A 25342-nucleotide genomic window follows, 5' to 3' on the forward strand; every position below is an offset into this window, starting at 1 on the left:
GACAAAAACACATAAGACACTGTCTTCAGATACTAGACAGCAGGTAGCAAATTATCAAACCCAAGGAGAGGATGGTGGGAATTCCCGATTTACAGCCAGTTGGGCAGAAGTACAGGAGGCCCAGACTTGCGATTGGAGTGTGAAGTGAGGGCCAGTCTTGTGGGACGGAGCCCTTAACCTGTGGGGTCTGAATATTTCTGATGAAATATTTCAATTTCATCAGAAACATAATAGCTCTAAATGTATATGCACCTATTAACAAAGCTTGAAAATGCATAAAGAAACTACTAAGAGAACTCAAAGGAGAGACAGACACATCTATAATTATAGTAGAAGATCTCAGTATTCTTCCCTCAGCAATTGATAGACTGAAAATCAGTAGAGATATGAGACCTAATACACTCTATCAGCCAACTCGGCCTATTTGCCATTGATAGAACACTACACTCAACTTCAGTACAATACATATTCTTCAAGTTGTAAATGCAACTGAGACCATCTGCTGGGACATAAAACAAGTCTCAGTGGAATGATCAGAACTGAGATAATACAGAGTCCATTCTTTGGCCACAATGGAATTGAATTAAAAACCAAGAACAGTAATATATTTGGAATAGCCCTAACTAGTTGAAAACTGAACAACACATTTCTAAATAAATGGACCAAAGAAGAAACCCAAAGGGAAATTGGGAAATATTTTTACTGATTGATAGCAAATCATTTGAATTTGTAAGATGCAACTAAGAGGAAACTTTGAAATTTTAATGCTTATATTCGAAAAGAAGAAAAGTCTCAAGTCAATGACTGCATTTTCCTCAGAAGCTAGAAAAAGAAGAATAAATGGAAAAACTGTTTCCTCTACTCATAACACTTCTGACACTACCTGGAGTTAGTGCTGCCTGGGGTCTCACAGGTTAAGGGCTCCATCCCACAAGACAGCCCCTCACTTCACACTCCAATAGCCAGACTGGGCCTGCTGTACTGCTGACCAACTGGCTATAAATTGGGATTCCTGCAACCCTCTCCTCGGCTTTGATAAATTGCTAGAACAGTTCAAAGAACTCAGGAAAGTGCTTTACTTAATATCGGTTTATTATAAAGGATACAACTGAGGAACAGCCAAATGGAAAGGATGCATAGGGCAAGGTACGTGGGAAGGGGTGCAGAGCTTCCGTGCCTTCTCTGGTATACCACCCTCTCAGGGCCTCAATTTGTTCATCAACTTTGGAGTGCTCCAAATCCTTTAGTTTAGGGTTTGTTGGTTTTTTTTTTAAGATTTTATTTGTTTGTAGAGGGGAAGGGAGGAAGAAAGGGAGAGAAACAACAAAGTGTGGTTGCCTCTTGCATGCCCCCTACTGGGGACCTGGCCCACAACCCAGGCATGTGCCCTAGACTTGGGATCGAATGGGCCACCCTTTGGTTCACAGACTGGCACTCAATCCACTGAGCCACACCAGCCAGGACCAGTTTAGGGTTTTTATGGAGGTTCTATTATATAAGCATGATTGAGTAAATTTTTGGCCATTGGCAATGAACTTGATGAACTCAATCTCTAGCCCTTCCCCTCTCCCCAGAGGTCAGAGTATCGGGGAGAAAGTTCCAGCCCTCTAATCATGTGGTTGGTACTTCTGGTAACCTGCCCTCATTCTCTAGGAGTCAACCCATTAGTGTAAACTCTACTGTCACGAAAAGGGGCTTATTATGATAACAAAAGATGCTCAAAAAGGTAACAGTAAAGGAGGAAAATCATAAGAGCATCTCAGTAGATACAGGGAAAGCATTTAGCAAAATTTCACACCCATTCATGGTACGGACACTCAGCAAACAAAAAGAGAAGGAACCTTCCTCTATCTAATAAAGGTCATCTACATAAAACCTACAACTAACATCATACTTCGATGGGAAAAGGCTAAACGTTTTCCCTCTGGTTTAGGAAAACAGGGCAAGGATGTCCACTCTCACTACTCGGTTCAACACTATCACACCTCCTACTTGGTACAATAAGGCAAGAAGTAATAAAAGGCATAGACATTGCAAAGGAAGATGTATCTTTATCTATAGATGTTATGACTGCCTACATAGAAGATCCTAAGGGATATACAAAAAGAAGGTGAGGACAAAGGTAGAAGGAGGAGGAGGAGGAGAAGGCAAAGAAAAAGACAAAAGGAAGGCATGAATGAACAAAAGGAAGGAAACCTACTAGAACTAATAAGTGAATTTAGCAAGGTCTCAGAAGATAGATCAACATGGAAAAACAAACTGTACCTCTGTACTGTAACAACAAACTGGAAGATGATATTAAAAACCAACACCATGCCCTGGCTGGTGTGGCTCAGTGGCTGAGTGCCAGCCTGTGAATCAAAGGGTCGCCGGTTCAATTCCCAGTCTGGGGCACATGCCTGGGTTGCAGGCCAGGTCCTCAGTTGGTGTGCAAGAGGCAACCACACATTGATGTTTCTCTCCCTCCTTTCCTCTCTCTAAAAAATAAATAAATAAAATCTTTAAAAAAACCAATACCTTTTGTAACAGCATCAAAAAACAAAACACATAAGAATAAATTTAATAAATGATATGCAAGACTACTACATACTATTACAAAAAAATTAAAGATGTAGATAAATGGAGAGTTTGTACCATGCTCATGGATTGGAAGATGATGTGATTAAGATATGCGTTCTCCTCAAGTTGATGGATACATTTAACACAGTCCCAATAAAAATCCCAGAAGGCATTTTTTTGTAGAAATTGAAAAAAAATGATAATCCTTTGATATTGATCTAAGACTAAACAAATATAAAATTCAGCAGGCAATGAATGGACTTATAACTGTTAAACCTACCACAGGGAACAACTCAGTTTCCCTGGAGGAGCTAAAGCTAACGGGGAGTCTGTCAGAAAGGTGCAGCACGTGTAATAATCACAGATATGAATTTCATTCAATTTTTGATGAGATAAAGAGAGATCATAATATAATAAAGAAATTATGCTTTCCTTTGTTTTTCATGTTTACTTTTAGTAAATATAAAATGAGGTAGAGTTCTGGTTAAACATCACATAATCCCATTTTATTGTTTTTTGAAGAACAGGACAATCGAGAATTTTGGTATATACTTCTTCAGGGTTGTATATAATTTATTTTATTAAATAGACAAGGAAGACCGCTAGTAGTTGTTTAAAAGCATAACAAAATAATTAACAATTGAATACTATATAATTTACAGATACTTTATAACTGTAATAAATACTTTCATACCTGACTAACAGAACATAGGTTTAATCATGTACTGGTAATAAACAGCTTTTATTTTATTTAATTTATTGTTCTGAATAGCTTTTAGAACAATGGGTCAGATATTTCATTAAGAACTCACGTCGGAAAGCCTAAGTAAGCCTCCTAGGAAATGACTGACAGTTAAGGTCGTGTGACCAGCAGGGGCAGGGGCAGGGGCAGCGGAGGCACTGGGTGTGCCATGTGACGGGGCGTATTACCTACTCCTGAATCATGGCAAGGAAAGAGGCAGGCAGACAGGAGATGACTTTAATTCCAAATCAGAGCATCACATCAACAGAATCCTTAGAAGAAAGGAGAAAACAGTGAACGGTTTGCCGACAAAATGAAGTGGGATGATGCTAATGCAGATGAATGGCCATCTTAACGGCCCGTTACATTCCTATTGCATATAAAATAACAAGGGAAGACACGCCAATTTGTAGTTTAAGGTTTCAAAGACACTACCACAAAAAAAATACGTTCCTCTTCAAATTCTGCCCTTCACAATGGCCATCTCCACCCTAAAATTAGAAACCAAGCCGGTAAGAACCAGAGATAAGAATGGAAACATATGCTGCCCAAACTCTGCCTATTAATGTTAAATTATATGTAACAACATATTCTATGAAACTACTGGGTGATAAACATGCTGGTCAAGCCAAAAGATTTGCTTCAATGCTTTGCTCAACTTCCATCCTTTTTACACACAACCATCATGATATGTTGAGATGCTGTTTCCGAGTGTTCAGCGTGGAATCAAGCCCATGTTGTGTGCTTATCGAGTATATGGGTTTGCTCAGAAATGTCTGGTGCGCTCAGAACCAAAGCCAAGAAGGACTGCCAAGGAAACGTGAACTGAGATACCATCAGATACAATTATATGACTCAATGTAAGCTGTAGTTATAGTAGAATGTACCAGTCGAGCAGTTTTTATAAATTAATGTTCAAATTAAGAAAAACATGAATAATTTAAAGGTTAATACATTTAAAAACAAATTAGGTGAATACACACATAACTTCACAGATTGTATAATATATCTGTAGAATTATCTAGTCAGCATTTTTGTGCATGTAATATTTAAAAAAGGATTAAAAAAAAAACCATACAGCGATTCTGGGATTCCCTGAATTTTCAGCTGCTGCATTTTCTACTCTACATCTGGCAGGTTCGTCTTCCTTTCAGTTTGTGCATTTCCTGTATTCTAAAAAAGTAAATAGAAACAGGACCTTAATTGAGGAAATGGTGAGTCCTTGGCTAAGCCACAGATAAGTACTTGTACTTTGCCCCTGGAGGTTGTTTTACGAGGCACAGCGAGACTAGTTAGCAAAGAATTCCTATTATCATCATGAACAGAACTGAAGGTGGTTTTCGTATGGGCTCTTATCTCTCTTGCCTGGCTCAGTAGCAGTAGTGTAGGGCTTCTCTCTATGCCATAGAGTCTACTCAATGCATCTGTGTACTATTTCAGTACACATTTGAGATGCCTAAGTGACTTTCATGTACACCTGGGAAGTTCCTGGGTCTGATTAGGTAATTCAAAAACAAGTCAATGACAGAACCAAGAATAAAACAAGTGAGTTGCTATTACCTCTTGTATTTTTAAAAACATGTGATATTCCCTGGTGCTCTAAAATAACAAATTACCAAAAACAAAACAAAACAAAACAAATTACCAACTCAAAATTTAGGGAATTTTCTTAATTCTGACATTAATTTATTAAAAGCATTTGGACTAGCCTTAGATGCAATTTCAGTCACATGTCAAAACTGCATTTGAATGGACAGTACAAATAAACTACAACCAGCATCATATGACTTCTTGTTATTCTAATAACAACTGTTTCAAGGTCACTCTTAAAAATGTCATCTTTTTAAGAGTTCTACACCACATGAGCAAGAAGGGATTTTCTCTTCCTATTTATTTTTGTATTTTAAAGATGACAGAACTATCTTAAGAATTCCTTTCTTCTTGCACTGGAGTGTAATTGTAGTTCGGGGTTGGGGGGCGGCTCCCATAGGAAGGTGGGATAAGCGCACTGGCACATTACCAGCCTGCCCAGCTCAGGAGCCCTGACTTACCAATCATTCAAAAAATGTGCAAATGGTGTGCTGTTCAACATGCTGTGACATCAGTAAGTCACCCAAGTTTAAAGCCACCTTTTTGCTTTTTATAACGAACTAAAAGATGAGCATTAATCGTTTTCTTGTTTTATCTAGAAAATGTTTCTTCTCTGCAAAGTGGACTTGTGCATTCTTAACAAGTTCTAGGCCAAGAATAAAATATAAATGTCACTGTGAAAATATATCTAATAGTGTCTGATAACTATTTTATTTTAATGTTGTAGAGATTAAACAGACTTAGATAAATGCCTTCTTTAGTAGTTTCAGATCAAAGTTTCTTGATCTTTCTAATTTCTTTCAATTTCCTCGATTGGTATATGCTAATTTTATCATGAATAAAAATGTAATCAATTTTATTCAAAAAATAAGAAACTGAGATAACAAAGTTGATGACCTCACAGAAATAGAAGGCCAGCTATGTGATCTAATCCAGTGAGTACTCACCACAATCCCCTTCTCTTAAAAGAATACCTTGCAGGGGTGTCCAACTTTTGGCATCTCTGGGCCACACTGGAAGAAGAAGAGTTGTCTTGGGCAACACATTAAATACACAAACACTAACAAAAACTGATGAGCAAAAAAGGTTTTAAATACATTTACGATTTTGTGTTGGGCTGCATTCACAGTCGTCCCGGGCTGCATGCGGCCCGTGGGCTGCAGGTTGGACACCCCTGTGAGAGTATTCACTTGCATGTTTGGGACTTCAAGACTTCTAAATAAAATTCAAGATTCTCTGGTGGGTAGGGGCTGGGACATTTCCACAAGTTTATCTGATAGCTAGCTAAGAGCAAAATTTTGTGAAAATAGGATAGCAGGTGCACGGCAGAGATGCGGGAACAAACTGGAGAAAAAACAGGAAGGGAGAGGCTCAAGACAAATACATCTGTTCTTGCAGCCCACATAACCATGTGTCTATGCCATCGTCCATTTCCTCTGGCACGGTTTACCCAGCCGCCACTAGGGAACACACACGACACACACACCTTTCCCTGAGCGCCATCCAACACTCCCATGAGGGCTGGTATGCACTGCCTTCCCCCACCCCCAGAACAGCCTTAAGAACCTTTAGTAAGTGGCTCTTCTAGGAAAATAGAGACCTGTTTCTAGAGCTCAAAGATTATAGAATTTTGAATTTTTATATAACTTTCCAATGATGATAACTAAATTGACACACCAAGTAAAGGATTCTAAACAACATTCCTTAGTTAAAGCTATAAACAAAAAGTTTTACCTCTTGTTTTTCTTGATTTTGATCCATATTAAGTAAAGTTGGTATTTTAGATGAATCTGTTTTCTTTGATTCTCTCTTCGGCACTTTTATCTGTTTCACTTTTGCAAAAATACACACAACAAGAACAACTTGTTATTCTTACAATGAAATTTTACTTTCCTTTTTAAGAATTTCTAATGGAAATTCTGATATTCACTTAAGCCAGTTTCCTACTTTATTATAAAGGAACTGAACAAATCATGAGTTGTAATGGTAAAATGTACCAATCATAAATTATTTGTTTTATGACTATAAAAAATCTAGAATACATTTATTTTTATGTATTTGTTTTGATTGATTGATTTGAGGGAAAGATAGAAACATCCATTTGTTGTTTCGCTTATTTATGGATTCATTGGTTGGTTCTTGCATGGGCCCTGACCAGGGATCAAACCTGCAACCTTGGCGTATCAGGAGGACACTCTAACTGGCTGGCCTACCTGGCCAGGGTGACAGTTATGTTTTAATTCTGTGACTTGGGCCCCTGAAAACTAAAAGAATATTATATGCCAAATGTAACTGATAGTGTAGACCCGCGGGGAAAACATTATCAAATAATACTTCACAGGCTTTTCTTGGTGCAGTGGCGTCGTACGTGTCGGCAGTGTGGGCGGGGGGAGTAAACTGTGCTCCTGAAAACTTCACGGTCCGCCCAACCTCTGCTGACAGGTGCACGTGAACAGCAGCTAGCAAATAATATTGAGTGTAATTCTTTTAAAAAGTGTCATTTCACATGAATGAATTAAATGGTTAAGAACAATTACATTAAGATTATATTTATATATTCACTATTTTGGGGTCCTAACATGTAAGGTTTGTACTGTGAGCTCAATAATCATGTTTACTTGTTTTTTTAATACAATAATAAATGTTCTAGGCTTCATTACACGAACTTTATCAACATGTGTAAAATTGGAGCTTTAAAGTCTTAAATGATTTATTGAAGAAAAATTAGTAAATCTGATTATTTATTTCAAAGAGTGAAAAGTGGATCGGATAACTCCTCTTGAACTATACAAGTACCATAGTCTTGCGATTATATTAACTTTTCACAAGGTGTCACTGTTCTTCAAAGAGTAAATGAGCTTCATTTGAAGAAATCAATACATGTTATAAATTTTAATCTGCTAAATGCTTGGGTTCCTGAAGCACATATATAATTCCTGCCATTATATGGATAAATAATCATGGAGAAGCATAGGAAATTGAGTTGCTCCAGGTCATATAATAAACCAAAACCACCTTCTTCAAATACTATTCTAAACATTTCAACAATACCGAGCTAATGACAAATTTACACTTTAAAGCTTTCTAAATCTTTCTTTAAAATTTTCTCCTTTAAGTCTCACCCTTTACTTAACTATGGGAAAAAATTCTCGTGTGCTGAAAATATTTGCAGTAATTTGCTATTTTCTGCCTAAATCACATTACAACATGTAAGTTATATTACAAGAACGGGTTTGTGAAAGATGGCCTCTGGGGAGCTGTGCTGCTGCGCCGCAGACGCCCACCTTCCATTCTTTTCGTCTCTTTTGACTGTGTGGCGAAGGGCAGTTCTGGGAAGTGGAATTCTTTCCTGTCAGGTCTGGGAAAATTCAGCTTCCTTTTGTTTCCATTTGCCATTTGGTCATTTTGACCTGTATGCTCATTAAATATAGCCGCCTCCATTTGACTCTAAACAAACCAATAAACAAGAGTTAATTTGAAGAAAAAAGTGCAACTTCTGAACGACAAGCCTAGAATCATTACCCGTTTGGACGGTATCAGATGGCATAACAACGCCGAGCAGAATAGAATACCAATACCAATAAGCACGTAAGCCAGATTAAACTTCAACAAGAGTTTCGTAAAGCAAACTTTTTAATTTTTAATTAATTTATTTGTAATGCTGCCCTGGTTGGTGTGGCTCAGTGGATTGAATGCCGGCCTGAGAAGCAAAGGGTTGCCGGTTTGATTCTCAGTCAGGGCAGATGCCTGGGTTGCAGGCCAGGTCCCCAGTGGCGCACATGAGAGGCAACCACATATTGATGTTTCTCTCCCTCTCTTTCTCTCTCCCTTCCCCTCCCTCTAAAAATAAATAAATAAATCTTAAAAAAAAAAAAAAACCCTCACCTGAGGATATGTTCTTACTGATTTTAGAGAGGAAGAGAGAGAGAAACGTCGATGTGAGAAACATGGATTGGTTGCCTCCTGTACACACCCCAATAGGGAACTGGATCCGCAACCTAGGTATGTGCCCTGACCAGGAATTGAACCGGCAACATTTTGGTGCACAGGACAGCACTCCAACCAACTTAGCCACCTGGCCGTGGCAACAACTTTTTTGGTTTGTTTTTTTTAGCATATTGAATTCTGAGAATAAACACCTTGATCATGAGAATCACAATCTCAACTTTTAATTTTTAATCCTGGCCATTGCACTCTGATTTTGGACAACTTGCTTCAGTGCATTTTATTGATAATTTGTTTCTCGATTTACAAAATGAAGCGCTCTGGACACTAAGAAAACCCAAAAGAAAAAATTACTTGTGAACCCAGCATTCTGGAAAATGGTTTTTTTAAAAGATTTTATTTACTTATTTTTACAGAGGGGAAGGGAAGGAGAATGAGAGGGAGAGATACATCAATGCATGGTTGCCTCTTGAACGCCCCCTACTGGGGACCTGGCCTGCAACCCAGGCATGTGCCCTGACTGGGAATCAAACCAGTGACCCTTTGGTTTGCAGGCTGGCACTCAGTCCACTGAGCCACACCAGCCAGGGCTGGAAAACTTTATGTTACCTGTTTTTCCTCATTTGACAATAAATGATACAAAGTTTCCTATGTTAACTGAATTGCCTGACTTCAGGGTAAGGGCTGGAGAGGCAGCTTTCTCTCCAACAGAAGTGCAGGCAGAGGCCACTGTTTCTTTGCTGAGCCCTTTCCCCACAGAGCCAGCAGGCTGGATCCATATCTGAGTCTCCATTAGTCTGGCTAACACTGTTGCCAGAGCCCTGGTGATTCTTTGAGACCCCACCCCACCTAACCTGCAGGGCCACCCAAACCATTTCTAGTGGCCTTTTCTTGTAAATGACCTCTCTTGGCTCAGGCTTTGGACTTTCATAAAATCTCTCAAAGAAGCAGCATCTTGTCTCTGCACACCCTGTACCTCTGACTAAGTTGCCCCAGGCCTGGCACTAGCAAAAGCCAGTCATGGTTCACAGCTTGGCCCCTCCCAGGCCCCTCTAAGCCCAGCACAAGCAGCAGCCATCTTCAGATTGTTCTGCAGCTCATGCCAGGTGGCTCCAGGCAGGGCCCAAGCGGTGGATGACCTTGCACACCCCAGGAGGCCCCAGAGCAGCCAGGGCACCCAGTGGACAGCTTCAGACCAAGCAGGATTACAACTCAACCACCTCCACGAGCAACACATTCAAGGGGCAGACTTGACGAGCACCGAAGCCCCACTGAAGCACGTCCTTGCTTTAGTAGCAGCTGGCCCTCACAGCTGATTGACCCGGGGGGTGTCAATCCCTCCCAGTGACGTGCCGACAGCAATCAAGGCTCAATTACAATGGGACAGTGCACACAGCCCACACAGGGGTTGCCCTGGAGCACCCACCTTGGGTGACTGGGGAGGCTGCACCACTGGGCCCTACAGGACACCTACTACACAAGGCCTCTCTACCAAGCCCAGGAGACACAGAAGCTCTACCTAATACATAGAATCAAACACAGGGGAAGCAGCCAAAATGAGGAGACTAAGAAAAGGTCCCAAATGAAAGAAAGACCAGGAGAAATCTCCTGAAAAAGAACTAAATAAAATGGAGGCAAGCAAACCACCAGATACAGAGTCCAAAATGATGGTTGTAAGGATGCTCAAGGAACTCAGTGAGAACTTCGACGAAATAAAAAAGGACACTTGAAACTCATACAATATTGTGCTCAACTTAAACTGTGCTCAGTTTAAAAATAAAAAGGAAAAAAACCTTTCCTAAGTTAATGAACAATCTTCCACAAAGTAGTATGTAGTGTCCCACTGTGTAGATATAGTCTAATGTACTGAACCAGTCACTTGCTCTTGGATGAATTTGTCTTTTTGATTTTTTATTATTATAAATAACACCGTGGTTCAATTTTGAATAAGCTAATTTCCTATGTAAAAAAAAATGAGGGAATAAACTACATTGATTATTTTTTTTCTAGTGGAAAGTAAAATGTATGTATTTGGCAGTTGCTTTAATCTATATAGGAATATATTAAAAACACTTTTTGGAAATGAAAAACCAAAAAGTCTTGTGACTTTTAAAGGTGAAAATCTTAACTTATGTCCCCACAAATAACACACTGAATACACAAATCAAGTTAATAAAAATTAACTAAAATGATGAAGGCAATAAGGAAATGATGGCCTATTTTCATCTCAGAGGGGAAAAAAGGAAACTAAAAGCACATTTTAAAAAATGTTAGCACCCCAGGGACAGAGAAAAGGACAAGGGGGGCATATCAGGGGATAATGCTGAAAGAGGCTATATTTCGACGACTTCTTGTCTTACTTGAGTGAGACCTGTATCCTCTTGCCTGCTATTAGCCATAACTTGTCCAATAGATTGTGAAGTACGTCTCTTTTTGGCTCTTTCAGTTAACCTATTATTTAAAAACAAAGGAGAAGTTATAGCCCCCCAGAACTGCTTCTGTTTTGGCTTCAATAATGCGTAAGTTATGCCATGGGAGTCTACTGTTTGAACACTGAGTGCCAAAGTGCAGCTGTCAGTCCTTAAGCGCCGGCTGCTCTAAGTACAGAGGTGAAAGCAAAGCAGGGAACAACCCCCTCATAGCTACCATCGGTGGTAACGACCACGTTATAGGGTTACTCCAGCTGGACAACTTGGTCCCTTCTATCTGATCTGAACCTGGATCTCTTAATTAGTAGGTTTCTGAATTTCTCAGCTTGCTGTCCAAAGCTGATTTACAACCATGGTTATTGTAACCATGGTTTTGGGGTCATCTCAAGAACAATTGAGAACAATAAAAAAATTTTTTTAAAAGAAACCATTACTTACTCCAAAGGAAGGAAAGAAAGAAAAGAGAAAAGAAAAGAAAAGAAAGGAAAGGAAAGGAAAGGAAAGGAAAGGAAAAGAAAGAAAAGAAAAGAAAAGAAAAGAAAAGAAAAGAAAAGAAAAGAAAGGAAAAGAAAGGAAAAGAAAAGAAAAGAAAAGAAAAGAAAAGAAAAGAAAAGAAAAGAAAAGAAAAGAAAAAGCCCTGGCTGGTGTGGCTCAGTGGATACAGTGCCAGACTGCGAACCAAAAGGTTGCTGGTTCAATTCCCAGTCAGGGCACATGCCTGGGTTGCAGGCCAGGTCCCCAGTAGGGGGCACACAAGAGGCAACTACACATTGATGTTCCCCTCTCTTTCTTCCTCCCTCCCCCTCTCTAAAGATAAATAAATAAAAATTTTTAAATAAGAAAGAACAATTGAGCTCTTGCTGTCTGTAACTCTGTAACCTGCTGTACCTTTCGACTGACACAGACGTCGGCGCACTTGCCCACCTGTGCAGAGCACTAAGTGTCACAACTTAGAGCCCGAACCAGTCTGCTAGGATCGGCTTGGGGTACTGAACCTAGTCTCCTTCCTCATCAAGATACACAGTAGTTCCCCAAAATTTAGAACTGGCCTCCATGCCTTCCAAGTCAGACCCTTGCCACCCATCACACTGCCCTTGATTATCAGACCCCTGCACCATTCTCTCAGTCTGTATCAGCAGCTAAAACTAAAACTAGCCCATCTGTTGTTTTCCTCCCAAAATTTTGGACCTTGAAAGACTATTTGACTATTAAAGATTATTTTCAACTATCATCTTTCCACTTAGAGAATTTGCTATGGTACAGAAATAATGCTTACTCTGTTATGCCAAGGCACATCAATATCACAACTTAGGTCATATCACCTCTTCGTCTCCAAATTAAAAAAAAAATTTTTCTAAGAGTTTTTTTTTAATTGAAGTTTTCCCAAAAGGCATTAGTGAAAAATTAAATGTCTATATAGCCAAGAAAAGTTAATTTCTTCTACAACAATCATAAGGACTCAGTAATAGCCTATTGTATGATTATAATTTCAGTATATCTTCAAATTCCGTTTACATACAGACACTATAAACTTGATTCTTTGAAACACCATTATATAGGAACATTGTATTCCTTAGGCCCATTTCCTTCTGTCTTTTCTGTTAGAACTCACCTTGCATTGGAGTGGGAGGGGTTTGAGTTGTGATTGGAAGCCATCAAATTATTGCCAGTTAGGTTAATAGGCGGCATCATCATACTACCTCCGGCATGTAGACTGTCTTTCACGCCATTAGAGTTAGTGCTGGGCGTGGCGGGGTTTGGCGGCTCACTGATGACAAGTTTTGTATCTTGAGACACAGTATGCGCGTTTTTAATCGCATCTTGTTGACAATGTCCACTTTCATACTCTGTCTTTTTTGGTTCTGAGGTATTTCCTCCTTTGACTTTGGTAACTCTGACTCTGCTTTCCTTGGGCTTTTTCTCTTTTTCCAGTTCCTGGAATAGATACATCCAAAATCTGAGTCAGAAGAAGGGTAATTTTTATCATTAGAGTGCTAACTATAATACAGTTACTGGCTAAAAAGAAAACCAGTTTTTACCTTTCCCAAAAGTGAAGTATTTAGTAGTGTATTAGTATAAATTGTTTTTCTTTCATCTTTCATAAATTCATTTTCTTTAGAATTCTCTTTTGGCTTTATGAGTGAGTTGACTTTTGCTTCTTGTAGTAATTTAGCTCTTAGTTCCGGTATGAATCTGATAAAACAAGCAATATCAACCAATAACCTTTTTATTTATATAGATAGAGTATTTTATCTTTAGTGGACCATTTAATCAATTAATTTACATTTCAGCCACAGCATAAATAAGCAGTTAATAATGCACTCCAAGAAATGACCTAATGCAAATTGCTTCCTGGTGAAGACACGTCTTTCAGTTTTGCCATGGGAATGTGCTATGTAAAACTTTTACAAAATAGACATAAAGGAACTAGATTTCTTTTGTGATGCAAACTTTACTCCGTAAAAGTACTTCTTTTAAATTTTGATATACTATTTTTTTCAAGGAAGACTCAGGCCACTTTGTCCTTTTTGTGGTTCTTTAAAGTAACAGTACTTAAAAGGTGAACTACCTACTTTGGAAAAATATTTTCAGTACAAAATGTAACAGAATATCAACATTGAAGCGAGATTGGTTTTGTTTTAGTTTGACTTTATTTATTTTTGAGTATGCAATAAAATCTACTCATATGGCTCAAGATTTGAAAGGCTGTGTTGAAAAGTCTTTGCATGCCTGTCCCTGAGTCGCACAGTCCCCCTCCCTGACGCAGCTATTGCTGTCAGTTTGGGGAAGTTTGAAAATATCAGTCCGTGAATGAATTCCTCCCTAGCTCAGCCCCGTCTTGCCAGTGCTGTGCAGGGACATGTCTAGCAAAGGGTGGTAGGAGGCGATGGAGAAAATAACAAGTGTGATTACTTTGGCTGAATGAGGAAATGTCACACTTCTGGCAAAACTCTCTTGCATCGCAGAAGGTTCACAAAAGGAAGAGTCCTCTTACCAAAGGAAAAGGTCTTCCTCAAATATTATTGCTGAGTTCAATAACTGGAACTCAAGAACTGTCACCCATAATAGTAAAATATTATTATCTAAATGTGCACGAGATATCAACTTAGTCTGCACAGAATTGACGTAAAACAACTTTTTTTATTCAACTGGCACTTGAAATTCCTTAAATGTCTGCAGTTCTATCATAGCTACTTTCAACGATTCCCTTCTCTTTGCCTTTTTTTATTTTAGTCTCTCCTCAATGGCAGTTCCTGGACTCTTCCATGCCCGATCTTAACTCTATCACATTTTTCATTGATGTCCATCATTCTGACCTCACATCCAAAGGCCAACTGAATACTTCTGCAATCAGTGAGAAACTTTTTCTATTTCTTTCAAAGTCAAAATAGAAAATGGTGCCCTGGTTGGTGTGGCTCAGTGGACTGAGTGCTGGCCTGCAAACCAAAGAGTTGCCAGTTTGATTCCTGGTCAGGGCACATGCCTGGGTTGTGGGCCAGGTCCCCAGTGGAGGGGCACGAGAGGCAACCACACACTGATGTTTCTCTCCCTCTCTTTCTCCCTTCCTTCCATTTTGTCTAAAAATAAATAAAATTTTTAAAAATGCTGTTTTTTAAAGAAATTTGGCTGATTTACATTTTAATTTTTATGTGTGTGTGTGTGTGTGTGTGTGTTTAAATGGGGGAAACAGAACAGCTGTGAGAGGCTTGGTCCATGTCTTTAGGGCGCTTCCAATTTGGTGGAGAGAAAAAAACAATAGCCACTGCAACGGAGAATAAGCAAAGCAGAGAAAAAAAATCATTTTGGGAAATGAATTTTAATTTTAATATATAGATCAGAGATACTATCAAATGAAGAAAAACCAGACTACTCTAAGTCAGAGGTCCAAATGGGAATAAAGCTAGACATTACCAAATATTTATTTAATGTTATCTCTGGCCAATGATGACCATTGAAAATGTGTGTAAAGAGCTCAGCACACACCCTAGGACATGGTAACTGTAATAAATATTAACTGCAATTATTTTTATTATTAGAATTTTCATCATGATACCTGTAAATCTACCATATACCTAGTCAACACAGGAGCTCAGTTATGTTTTCATTAAATTGAATTTTCCTGTTGTGTAACATTAACCTGTATAGCAATTCTCATGCTAGCAAAGCTTCCTAATACAAAACACGAAGGAATCCAAACTCACTCAAAAGGCTTACTTTTCAATAAATCCGTCTCTAGTAAAATACTCATGATGCAGAAGATCAGTACATGATATTCTCTCAGCAGGATCAATTTGTAAACAAGCCTAGAATATGAAAAAAAGATTCTATGTTTAAATGAGCTATTAATAGGGCTCTATGAGGCAAAAATTCAATTTATTTGACAAGTATAAAAGTAATTAATTACTCAGAGCTAATAGCGTTCTTGAAAAGATGGAATTAGACCTCAGGAATTTCTGATTGTGTGTTCTGACCATTTACTTCCCTAAGAAATTTATACTTACAAAACATTATTACTGGTTAAATGTCCTATGAGTCTAGACAGACCAGAAGTGAGTCTGTTTCTGCTGGAATTAGCAGAAATTAATTAACTCCTTTTGACCTTTTTGTCAGCCTGGGAGGTGGAAAGTTCATGGATTACCATTTCTATTTTACAGAGCTAGAAGCATGATTACATATTTCCCCAAATAGAATTTTAACTCATGTTGTGTAATTCTTAATCCAGGGCTCTTGCTATGGCATAATCAAATTTCATAAATATACAAGACCCAAATTTTTCAATAATCCATTATTTGAACAGCTCTTTCATCTCCCTACCTGGAGAGCACTTCAAATGAGCAGAGAAATAAATTTTAAAAACCCCACAAAACAAAAACTGAAAATGGAAGGAAGGGTTTTGGATAATATGTTGCACACAGTTCATATACAATTAACTATAGTTATAAAAATACATTTTAAGTATATTTTATTAATTATGCTATTACAGTTGTCCCAATTTCCCCCTTTGCCCCCCCTCCACCCAGCACCCCCTCAGGCAATCCCCCCACCATTGTTCATGTCCATGGGTCATGTGTATAAGTTATTTGGCTTCTCCATTTCCAATACTGTACTTTACATCCCCATGGCTGTTCTGTAACTACCTATTGTACTTCTTAATCCCCTCACCTCTTCACTCATTCTCCTCCTTCCCCCCTCCCATGTGGCAACCATCAAAACTCTCCGGATCCATGATTCTGTTTCTGTTCTTTTTGTTTTCTTAGTTTGTTTTTTAGATTCAATTGTTGATAGATATGTATTTATTGCCATTTCATTGCTCATAGTTTTCATCTTTTCTTAAGTCCGTCCCTTTAACATTTCATATAATAATAGTTTGGTGATGATGAACTCCTTCAGTTTTTTCTTGTCTGGGAAGTTCTTTATCTGCCCTTCGATTCTGAATATCTTTGCTGGGTAAAGCAACGTTGGCTGTAGGTCCTTGCTTTTCATAACTTTGAATGTTTCTTGCCAGTCCTTTCTAGTCCGCAAAGTTTCTTCTGAGAAATCAGCTGACAGTCTTATGGGAACTTCTTTGTAGGTAATTATCTGCTTTTCTCTTGCTGCTTTTCTCTCTTTATCTTTAACCTTTGGCATTTTAATTATGATGTGTCTTGGAGGGGGCCTCTTTGCATCCATCTAGTTTGGGACTCTCTGTACTTCCTGGACTTGCATGTCTATTTCCTTCACCAAATTAGGGAAGTTTTCTTTCATTATTTTTTTCAAATAGAGTTCCAATTTCTTGCTCTTTATCTTCTCTTTCTGGCACACCTATGACGTGAATGTTGGTTTACTTGAAGTTGTCCCAGAGGCTGCTTATACCATATTCATTTTTTTATTCTTTTTTCTTCCTATTGTTCTGATTGGTTGTGTTTTGCTTCCTTATGTTCCAAATCATTGATTAGATTCTCAGCTTTATTCAGTGTATCCTTTGTTTCTGACTGGATCTTTTTTTATGCTGCTGAGGTCCTCACTAAGTTCCTGGAGTATCCTTATAACCAATGTTTTAACTCTGCACCTGATAGATTGCTTATCTCCATTTTGTTTAGTTCTTTTTCTGGAGCTTTGTTCTGTTCCTTCATTTGGGCCATGTTTCTTTGTTCCCTCATTTTGGCAGCCTCCCTGTACTTGTTTCTAGGTTTTAGGTACAGCTGCTATGTGTCTCTGTCTTGATATCATGGACTAATATAGCAGGTGTCCTGTAGGGTCCTGTGGCACAGCCTCCCCTATCACCCAAGCTGGGTACTTGATGTGTGTGTGCCCTTTGTCTGGGCTGAGTACACCCTCCCCTTGTAGTTGAGCCTTAGTTGTTGTTGGCAGGTCAAAGGGAGGGATTTACCAGGGCCAGTCAGTTGCAAGGATTGGCTGTGACCACTGACCACCAACCTCTGCCCTCCATGGAGGATCAGCTGTGGAGGGCCACAGTGGTGGTGCTCTGACATGGTCTGTAGCTGTCCACTGGGTGCACAGGTCCTGGGGTTTCCTAGGTGGCACAGTCCAGTCAGCCCCAACCCCTGCCTGACTTATAAAGCGATCTGAGATGGCTTCTGTTAACAGCTGTAAGTTGGGTGGGCTGGAGTCTCAGGGGATCTGCAGGGCAGGGTCGAACAGTGTTAGCCAGGTAAATAGAGTCTCAGATATGGCATCCACCTGCCAGCTCTGTGGCTCTGCCTGCCTTTCTGTCTGGGAGAAAGCTGTCTCCCAGTTCTCATATTGGTGCCAGCCACTTCAGTTCCTCCCTGTACACTGCTAGTGCCTTTCAAGCTGCTACCCCAGTGCTGGAGCTCAGAGGGAATGAGTCTGGGTAAGTTTGTGTGTGGGTTCTTTAAGAGGAACTGCTTGGGACTCCAGAAGTTTCTTCCACGGACTCATTCCTGCTGGGTTTTACAGCCAGAAGTTATGGGGACTTATCTTTCTGGCACTGGTACCCTGTGTCGGGGGCTTGGTGTTGGGCTGGGACTCCTCACTCCCGGGATATTCCTCCCGAATTTTTATCAGCCACATGTGTATGTGGGACCAGCCCATTCTGAATCTCCACCCTTCCTACTGGCCTGGATAGATGTGGTTTTTTTAATTCCGTAGTTGTCAGACTTCCATTCAACTCAATTTCTGCTGGTTCTGAGTGATGGCTGTTCTATAACTTATTTATAATTTTGATGTGGTTGTGTGAGGAGGAAAGCCATTTTTGCCTATGCTGACATCTTGACCAGAGGCCAAAAACATAAATTTCTGTGTATATATTTGGTGAGGAAAGGTCTATGAGTATACAAGTACAAACCAAAATGCTAAAAGTAATTTTTTCTGGATGATGGGAGTTAGGAAAATCTTAAATTACCTTTTTTGTTTATCATGTATTTTCTACTTTTTCTATAATCATTGTATATTGTTTATATAATTAAAACTATGAAATAAAGAAAAGGAATTAAACTGAAAATGTAGTAAACAAATCTGATCCTTAATAAAGTCTAGTTCTCTCCAGGTACCAATAAAATAATTTTTCCTTCAAGAATAGTCTTTAAATATTATGTATCATATGTTCAAGTTTATCTAAAAAACAGCAAAGACAATTAACATGAACAGCTTATTCAAGGCCCTGTGCTCAGGACATTGCCTCATTTAATCCTCCAGGCCCAGAAAATAAATATTGTTAAGTGTTGTTTTAGCCCTGACTGATGTGTCTCAGCTGGTTGAGTCTCATCCTGCAAAGTGAAAGGTCACCAGTTTGATTCCCAATCAAGGCACATCCTGAGTTGCAGGCCGGTCCCCAGCTGGGGACATGTGCAACTGATGGATGTTTCTCTCCCTGTCTTTCTCCCTTTCTTTCCCTCTCTCTAAAAATAAATAAGTAATCTTTAAAAAAAAATCAATGTAAAGAATATTGTTGTATAGCACAGTAGACTGAGGCATTGAGATTAAGTGACTTGCCCAAGGTTACAGAATTATTAGTGAGAGAGCTAGGTTTTAAATGTAGTCTTTGTGATTCCCGAGTCCCTTCTTACAAACACTACAGTATATTTGCTTTGAAACTTAGGTAACCACTTTTTTTAAGTGCCATATATTAGAAATAAGGCAGCTTCGTTGACACTGGGAAAGGAAATTGGCTGTACAGAGTGAACAGAAACAGCTACGTTTCACAGTAAAGTCTCTTACCTCTTGAATTTTGTAGTAAGTGTTTTGGTATATTTATTACCTAGTTTAAAATGAAATTTAAATTTTGAAATAATTTAAGATTACTATAAAAGGTGTTTTTTTCCCTCCAATTCAAGGTGCACATGTATTTTGGCGTTGGCACGTCTTCAAGGATTGTTACAACTGCAGGTGCCGATACCTGAGGACGCCACTGTGCCTGGGACAGACCCCTAACTTGGGGAGAGCGGTTATTAAAAGGTGGTGATACACAAATAAGTCCTTAGAATTTTCCCAGTTTATCCCTAATTATCATTAAAATTGAGGTAAACTAAAAATAATAAACAAGATTATCCTAGTGGGCTTTCAGTTCTAAAAGCCTATGAATTTTACTTTCTCTGAGCTAACCACAAAGACAAGATTATAGTACTTTAACGGATACCATTATTCTACAAATCCTTTTAGAATTTCATTGAAGTAATACTCTAAAACTGTATTATAATTTATGCAAATTTCCCAGAAATAAGTCCTTAATCTCTTAACATACATGAACAACATCTGCCAACAATCCATTCAGCTTTGGGTACTTTTTTCTTGCATTTTTGGGGTGTTGAACTTGAGGAAGGATCACCCCAGCAAAAACTGGACTCTTGGAAAAGATATTCTGCAAATGAGGTGTCAAATTGCCTGAAAAGAGGAAAATATATAAGAAGAGAGAAATTAGTTTACAATAAAAATAATCACCCCTAACCAGTGTGGCTCTAGGGCATCGTTCCTTAAGGCAAAAAGCCACCAGTTTGATTCCTAGTTGGGGCACATGTGGCCTGGGTTGCAGGTGCATCCCCAGTAGGGCTGCATATAGGAGGCAACTGATCAATGTTTCTCTCTCACATTGATGTTTCTCTCCCTCTTTTTCCCTCCCCTCCCCTCTCTCTAAAAATAATAAATAATATCTTTAAAATAATCAAATTGCTATGTGTTGTGTATTGTTACTAAAAAGAAAGAATAACATTTACACTTTTTAAATTTTTTTAAGTTGAACAAGAAACTATCTTAATATAGTTTAGCATAAAAAAATTGAAGTTTCCCCAGTAATCTGTTGGTAGCACACAGTCACTAGAGAATGTGAAACAACTAGGCTTATTTTCTTTTCCCAAAATATAACACATAATATATAATGCAACCAGAAAAATAAAATACAAACCTTTACTAATTTCCATATGAGTACCTAAATGGCTTAACTAGCAAGTGTTCATCAACAAAGCCTTACTCAGAATAGCTAACATATTAAAATTATTTAGAAATAGAAATATTGCAAAGAACAAAGAAGGCTACAAAGTAGTAGCAGAATGGAAAGAATTATAAATAGGAGTGAAGAGAGTTAAGCTCTAGTACTAGTTTTGCTATACAACTAGTTCTACGACCTTGGGCAAATCTCCTCCCTTCCTGTGCCATGGTTTCCTCATCTTTAAAATGAAAAAAGAAATGATCCCATCATCTCTAAGTTTTCTTCTAACATTAATCTTATAACCAAAATTTTAAAGATGACACAAGAAATGTGATGCTTTAAGGCTCTGAACTGTATCTTTAATCAATATTTATCCAGATTTCAGTTTTTGTAGTTGTTCACAGTACTTTCTGAATGATCTTATAATTACGTGTTTATGTATAGCTTCCCCACCACAGAAAGGGCTCTTCCAGCTCCTCATTCATATATATAGGTACACAGTGTATTTAAGCTACACACACACACACACACACACACAGAAACTCCATGAGCAAGGCTATGCATCACAATGCTCGAGTAGTCAAAGCAGATAATCAATTTCAGCTTTCATCAAATATATTTTTGAAAAGGTTATTTAGCTATTTGGTTAGCTACAATGATAAAAAAAGTTTTTTGCAGCAAATAATTGACTTTCTATGTCCATGTGCTTTTAAAAAGCATGGTACTGGCATAATAACAGACACACAGATCAATGGAACAGAACAGAGAGCCCAGAAATAAACCCACACCTTTATAGTCAATTAATATTTGATAAAGGAAGCAAGCACATACAGTGGGTTAAATATAGTTTATCCAATAAATGGTGTTGGGAAAATTGGACAGATACATGCAGAAAAATGAACTAGACCACCTTCTTACACCACACACAAGAATAAATTCAAAATGGATCAAAGACCTAAATGTTAGACCTGAAACCATAAAAATCCTGGAAGGAAACATAGGCTGCAAAATCTCAGACATTACTCACAGCAAATTTTAATTGGATATATCTCTCCAGGCAAGGGAAACAAAAGAAAAAATAAACAAATGGGACTACATCAAACTAAAAAGTTTTTGCACAGCAAAGGAAATCATCAACAAAATAAAAACACAACCCACATCAACCCACAGAATGGGAGAACATGTTTGCCAATACATCTGACAAAGGGTTAATATCCAACATTTATAAAGTACTTATAAAACTCAACACCAAACAAAGAAACACCCCAATTAAAAAATGGACAAAGGACCTGAATAGACACTTCTCCAGGGAGGACATACAGATGACCAATAGACATATGAAAAGATGCTCAATGTCACTAATCATCAGAGAAATGCAAATCAAAGCCACAGTGAGATACCATCTCACACCTGTCAGAATGGCTAGCATCAATAAATCAACAAGCAGTAAGTGCTGGCGAGGATGTGGAGAAAGGCGAACACTTTTGCACTGTTGGTGGGATTGCAGACTGGTGCAGCCACTCTGGTGGAAAGCAGTATGGAGATACCTCAAAAAATTAAAAATTGATTTGCCTTTGACCAGTGATCTCACTTCTGGGAATATATCTGAAGGAACCCAAAACACTAATTCAAAAGAACATAAGCACCTCTATGTTCATTGCAGCGTTATTTACAGTCCCAAGATGTGGAAGCAGCCCAAGTGTCCATCAGTAGATGAGTGGATAAAACAACCATGGGACATTTACACAACAGAATTCTACCTGGCCATTAAAAAAAGGAAAATTTTACCCTTTATGACAGTATGGATGGACCCAGAGAACATTATACTAAGTGAAATAAGCCAATCAGAGAAAGACAAATACCGTATGATTTCACTCATATGTGGAATCTAATGAACAAACTCAACTAACAAGCAAAACAGAGACAGACTCATAGATGGAGAGCAGATGACAGCTAGTGGGGTGTGGTTAGTGGGTGGAGGGATTGAGCAAAAAGGAAAAAGGACTCATGGACATGCACAAAAGTGTGGTGATTGCTGGGGTAGTGGGAGTATAAGGGGACTCAAGGGTAATGGAAAAAATACAATAAAGATTAAATAAAATACAAAAAAACATAAATTAAATATATCATTTATAAGTCTTCTTTGAGTATGGAAATATTTGTAGAAGCCAAAATTTTAGAACAACTTTCAGACAAATTGAAGAGGGTTCCTACTGTACCATTTTTTCTTATTATCAGCCATCAACATATGGCTTCACTATGTGCACCCTGGCAAAGAAAATATTATTTGTAAAAACAGAAGAGAATTTTCTACTTTCTTTATCAGCTCAAGGCTTCCATCTGCTGCCATCAATCAAAACAAGATGCTTCCCTGTTCTTATCATGAGAAAACTAAATTTGAAAATCAAGCAAAATTGATCTGGAAACATTTGTTTTAGGCACTTCGCACTGTATTTCAGTAATACCTACCTACTTTTAAAACAATTTTATGAAGTAAGTCCAAGTCAGAGCTGCTAGGAAGGAAGGGATTCCCAGTGGCCATCTCAATGATCATACAGCCCAAAGCCCAGATATCCACAGGCCTGAAACAGGTAAGAATAAACCGCTTTTTCATGGAGAGATACATAAAATATATTGTCTAAAAGAACTTTATTAAAATAAAGTTGAGGACAAAGAAAAAAGAATGGTTAAGTAGTATCATTTATAAATTTTCACCATAGTATCATATGCCAACTTTAGGATACACATGTATATTAAATATTATCACATGTAGCAATTGAGATAAAAGTAGCTGTAATTCTAAAACTCTTTCATATACTTACATAAGAACATTATGATAAATAGTTTATGAATTGGAATAATTGAATACTGAAATCATCTTGTATTTAAAAAGTATATATTAAAAATTTCCAACATCAATCACTTACATTTCATTTATTTATCTTAACACATTGTGAGTCACCTATAATTCAAACTTTTTCCCTATGTAATTAGTTTTTTAAAAGATAGTTTATATCACTGGGGCTTTTAAATAGATTAAAAACGATGCCCAACATCACTTTCAGGAGAAATACAAATAAACACTACAATGAGATCTATTACTGCTGGTGAGGCTGGAAAGCAAATACGCGCATGCACTGTTCTAGGAGTGTAAACTTACATAACTTTTTGGAGGGGAAATTGGAAAAGTTACTTTTGACCAAGTAACTTCATTCCTAGAGATTGATCCAAAAATCTACTTGCACATGTGCACAAATATAAACATTTCACAGGAATATTGTGGTAGAAAAGCATTGGAAGCAACCTAATCCTGACATGGGTCTCTCTACGTGTGCTAATGTAAAGCAATCTCTACCAGTGACTACTAACGGGTACAAGGTTTCATTGTGAGGTGATGAAAATGTTTTAAAATTGTGGTGATAGTTGCACAACTCTGTGAATGTACTAAAACCCACTGAATTGTGCACTTTAAAAGGGTGAATTGTATATAGGTATGCGAATCATCTCAAAAAAGCTGGCATAAAATAAGGCTAAACTAAGTAGATGCACTTTGGGTGTAAAAGTATAAAGAAATGCAAAGTAACTGAAGTCAATGTCATGGTTACTTTTGGGGGAAGAGAGTGTTATAATTAGAATAGGGCCCATGGAGGGTCTTCTGGGGTGGCCAGAAAAATTTTATTAAAAAAAAATGTTTATTGATCTTAGAGAGAGAGACAGGGAGAGAGAGAAACATCGATGTGAGAGAGAAACATTGATTGGTTGCCACCCATATGCACCCAACTGGGGACTGAACTCACAACCCAGGCATGTGCCCTGACCGGGAATCAAACCCGCAACCTTTTGGTTCACAGGATGACACTCCACCCAACTGAGCCACACCAACAAGGGCCAACTTCTATTTTTTGACCTGATGGTAGAGGTATACATTTGTTGTGTGGGCTTTTCTGGTATCTGTATTTTGTTTTCCAATAAAAAGATTAAAAAAAAAAAAAAACAACACTCTCAGCCCTGGCTGGGTTTCTCAGTTGGTTAGAGCATCGTCCTGATACTACAAGGTTGTGGGTCCGTTCCCCAGTCAGGGCGCAGACAAGAACCAAGCGTGAATGCACGCATGAGTAAGTGGAACAACAAATGGATGTTCCTCTGTTTCTCTCTTGCTCTCCTTCTTTCCTCTTTAGAATCAGTAAAAAAAAACCACTCACAAGCAAATTTATTTTTAAAAACAATGTGAAGCCACATAGAATCCAAACTTGCCATGTGCAGGGCACCAACTTTGGCTCTGTGGAGTATGAGAGATTCTTCTGCTCCTCAAGGAACTTACCTTTCAGCTAGAAATATTTAAAAAACAATAGCTAGAGTAGAACTAGGCCACATTAAATATTAACTGGCACAGAACTTACAATGTACAAGGTTTAGATGGAGATATGATTTAGGGGCAAGGAATAGGGATTGAGGATGCCCTACTTTTGGACATCTGGGGAAAGAAATACTAGCTTGATTCCAATGATATATATATATCAAAGTTATTCCTATATAACTGTAGTCCCTTTCCCTCTTTTTGTGGTATTTTTGCTATACATATTACATCTATTTATGTTATAAACCAAACAATATATTGTTACAATTATTACTTCACAATCTATGATATGATACTTACATTTCCTGAGCCAAATGTAATTCAGCTCCTCTCTA

The 25342-nt window shown here is 38.2% G+C and overlaps 1 protein-coding gene across 6 annotated transcripts in view; it reads right to left on the reverse strand.

The window, feature by feature from the left end:
- Positions 1 to 3116: 3116 nt before the first annotated feature.
- CDKL3 (cyclin dependent kinase like 3) overlaps positions 3117 to 25342 on the reverse strand; it is a 38455-nt gene continuing 16229 nt past the window's right edge. The window contains exons 5-14 of one of the 6 annotated variants that reach the window (XM_045183838.2): positions 23120 to 23232; positions 19970 to 20109; positions 15481 to 15569; positions 13305 to 13458; positions 12878 to 13200; positions 11197 to 11287; positions 8176 to 8338; positions 6626 to 6723; positions 3737 to 3792; positions 3117 to 3573 (exon numbers count right to left, since the gene is read on the reverse strand). In XM_045183838.2, the coding sequence (XP_045039773.2) occupies positions 3558 to 3573; positions 3737 to 3792; positions 6626 to 6723; positions 8176 to 8338; positions 11197 to 11287; positions 12878 to 13200; positions 13305 to 13458; positions 15481 to 15569; positions 19970 to 20109; positions 23120 to 23232 (1243 nt within the window). In that variant the 3' untranslated portion in view covers positions 3117 to 3557. Of the gene's footprint in view, positions 5905 to 6625; positions 6724 to 8175; positions 8339 to 11196; positions 11288 to 12877; positions 13201 to 13304; positions 13459 to 15480; positions 15570 to 19969; positions 20110 to 23119; positions 23233 to 25342 lie in introns of those variants that run through there. The other 5 variants (XM_045183839.2, XM_053913020.1, XM_024575018.3 and 2 more) reach the window with 5 other exon arrangements.

The sequence above is a fragment of the Desmodus rotundus genome, chromosome 10 (genome assembly GCF_022682495.2).
Source record: "Desmodus rotundus isolate HL8 chromosome 10, HLdesRot8A.1, whole genome shotgun sequence".
Classification (NCBI taxonomy): domain Eukaryota; kingdom Metazoa; phylum Chordata; class Mammalia; order Chiroptera; family Phyllostomidae; genus Desmodus; species Desmodus rotundus.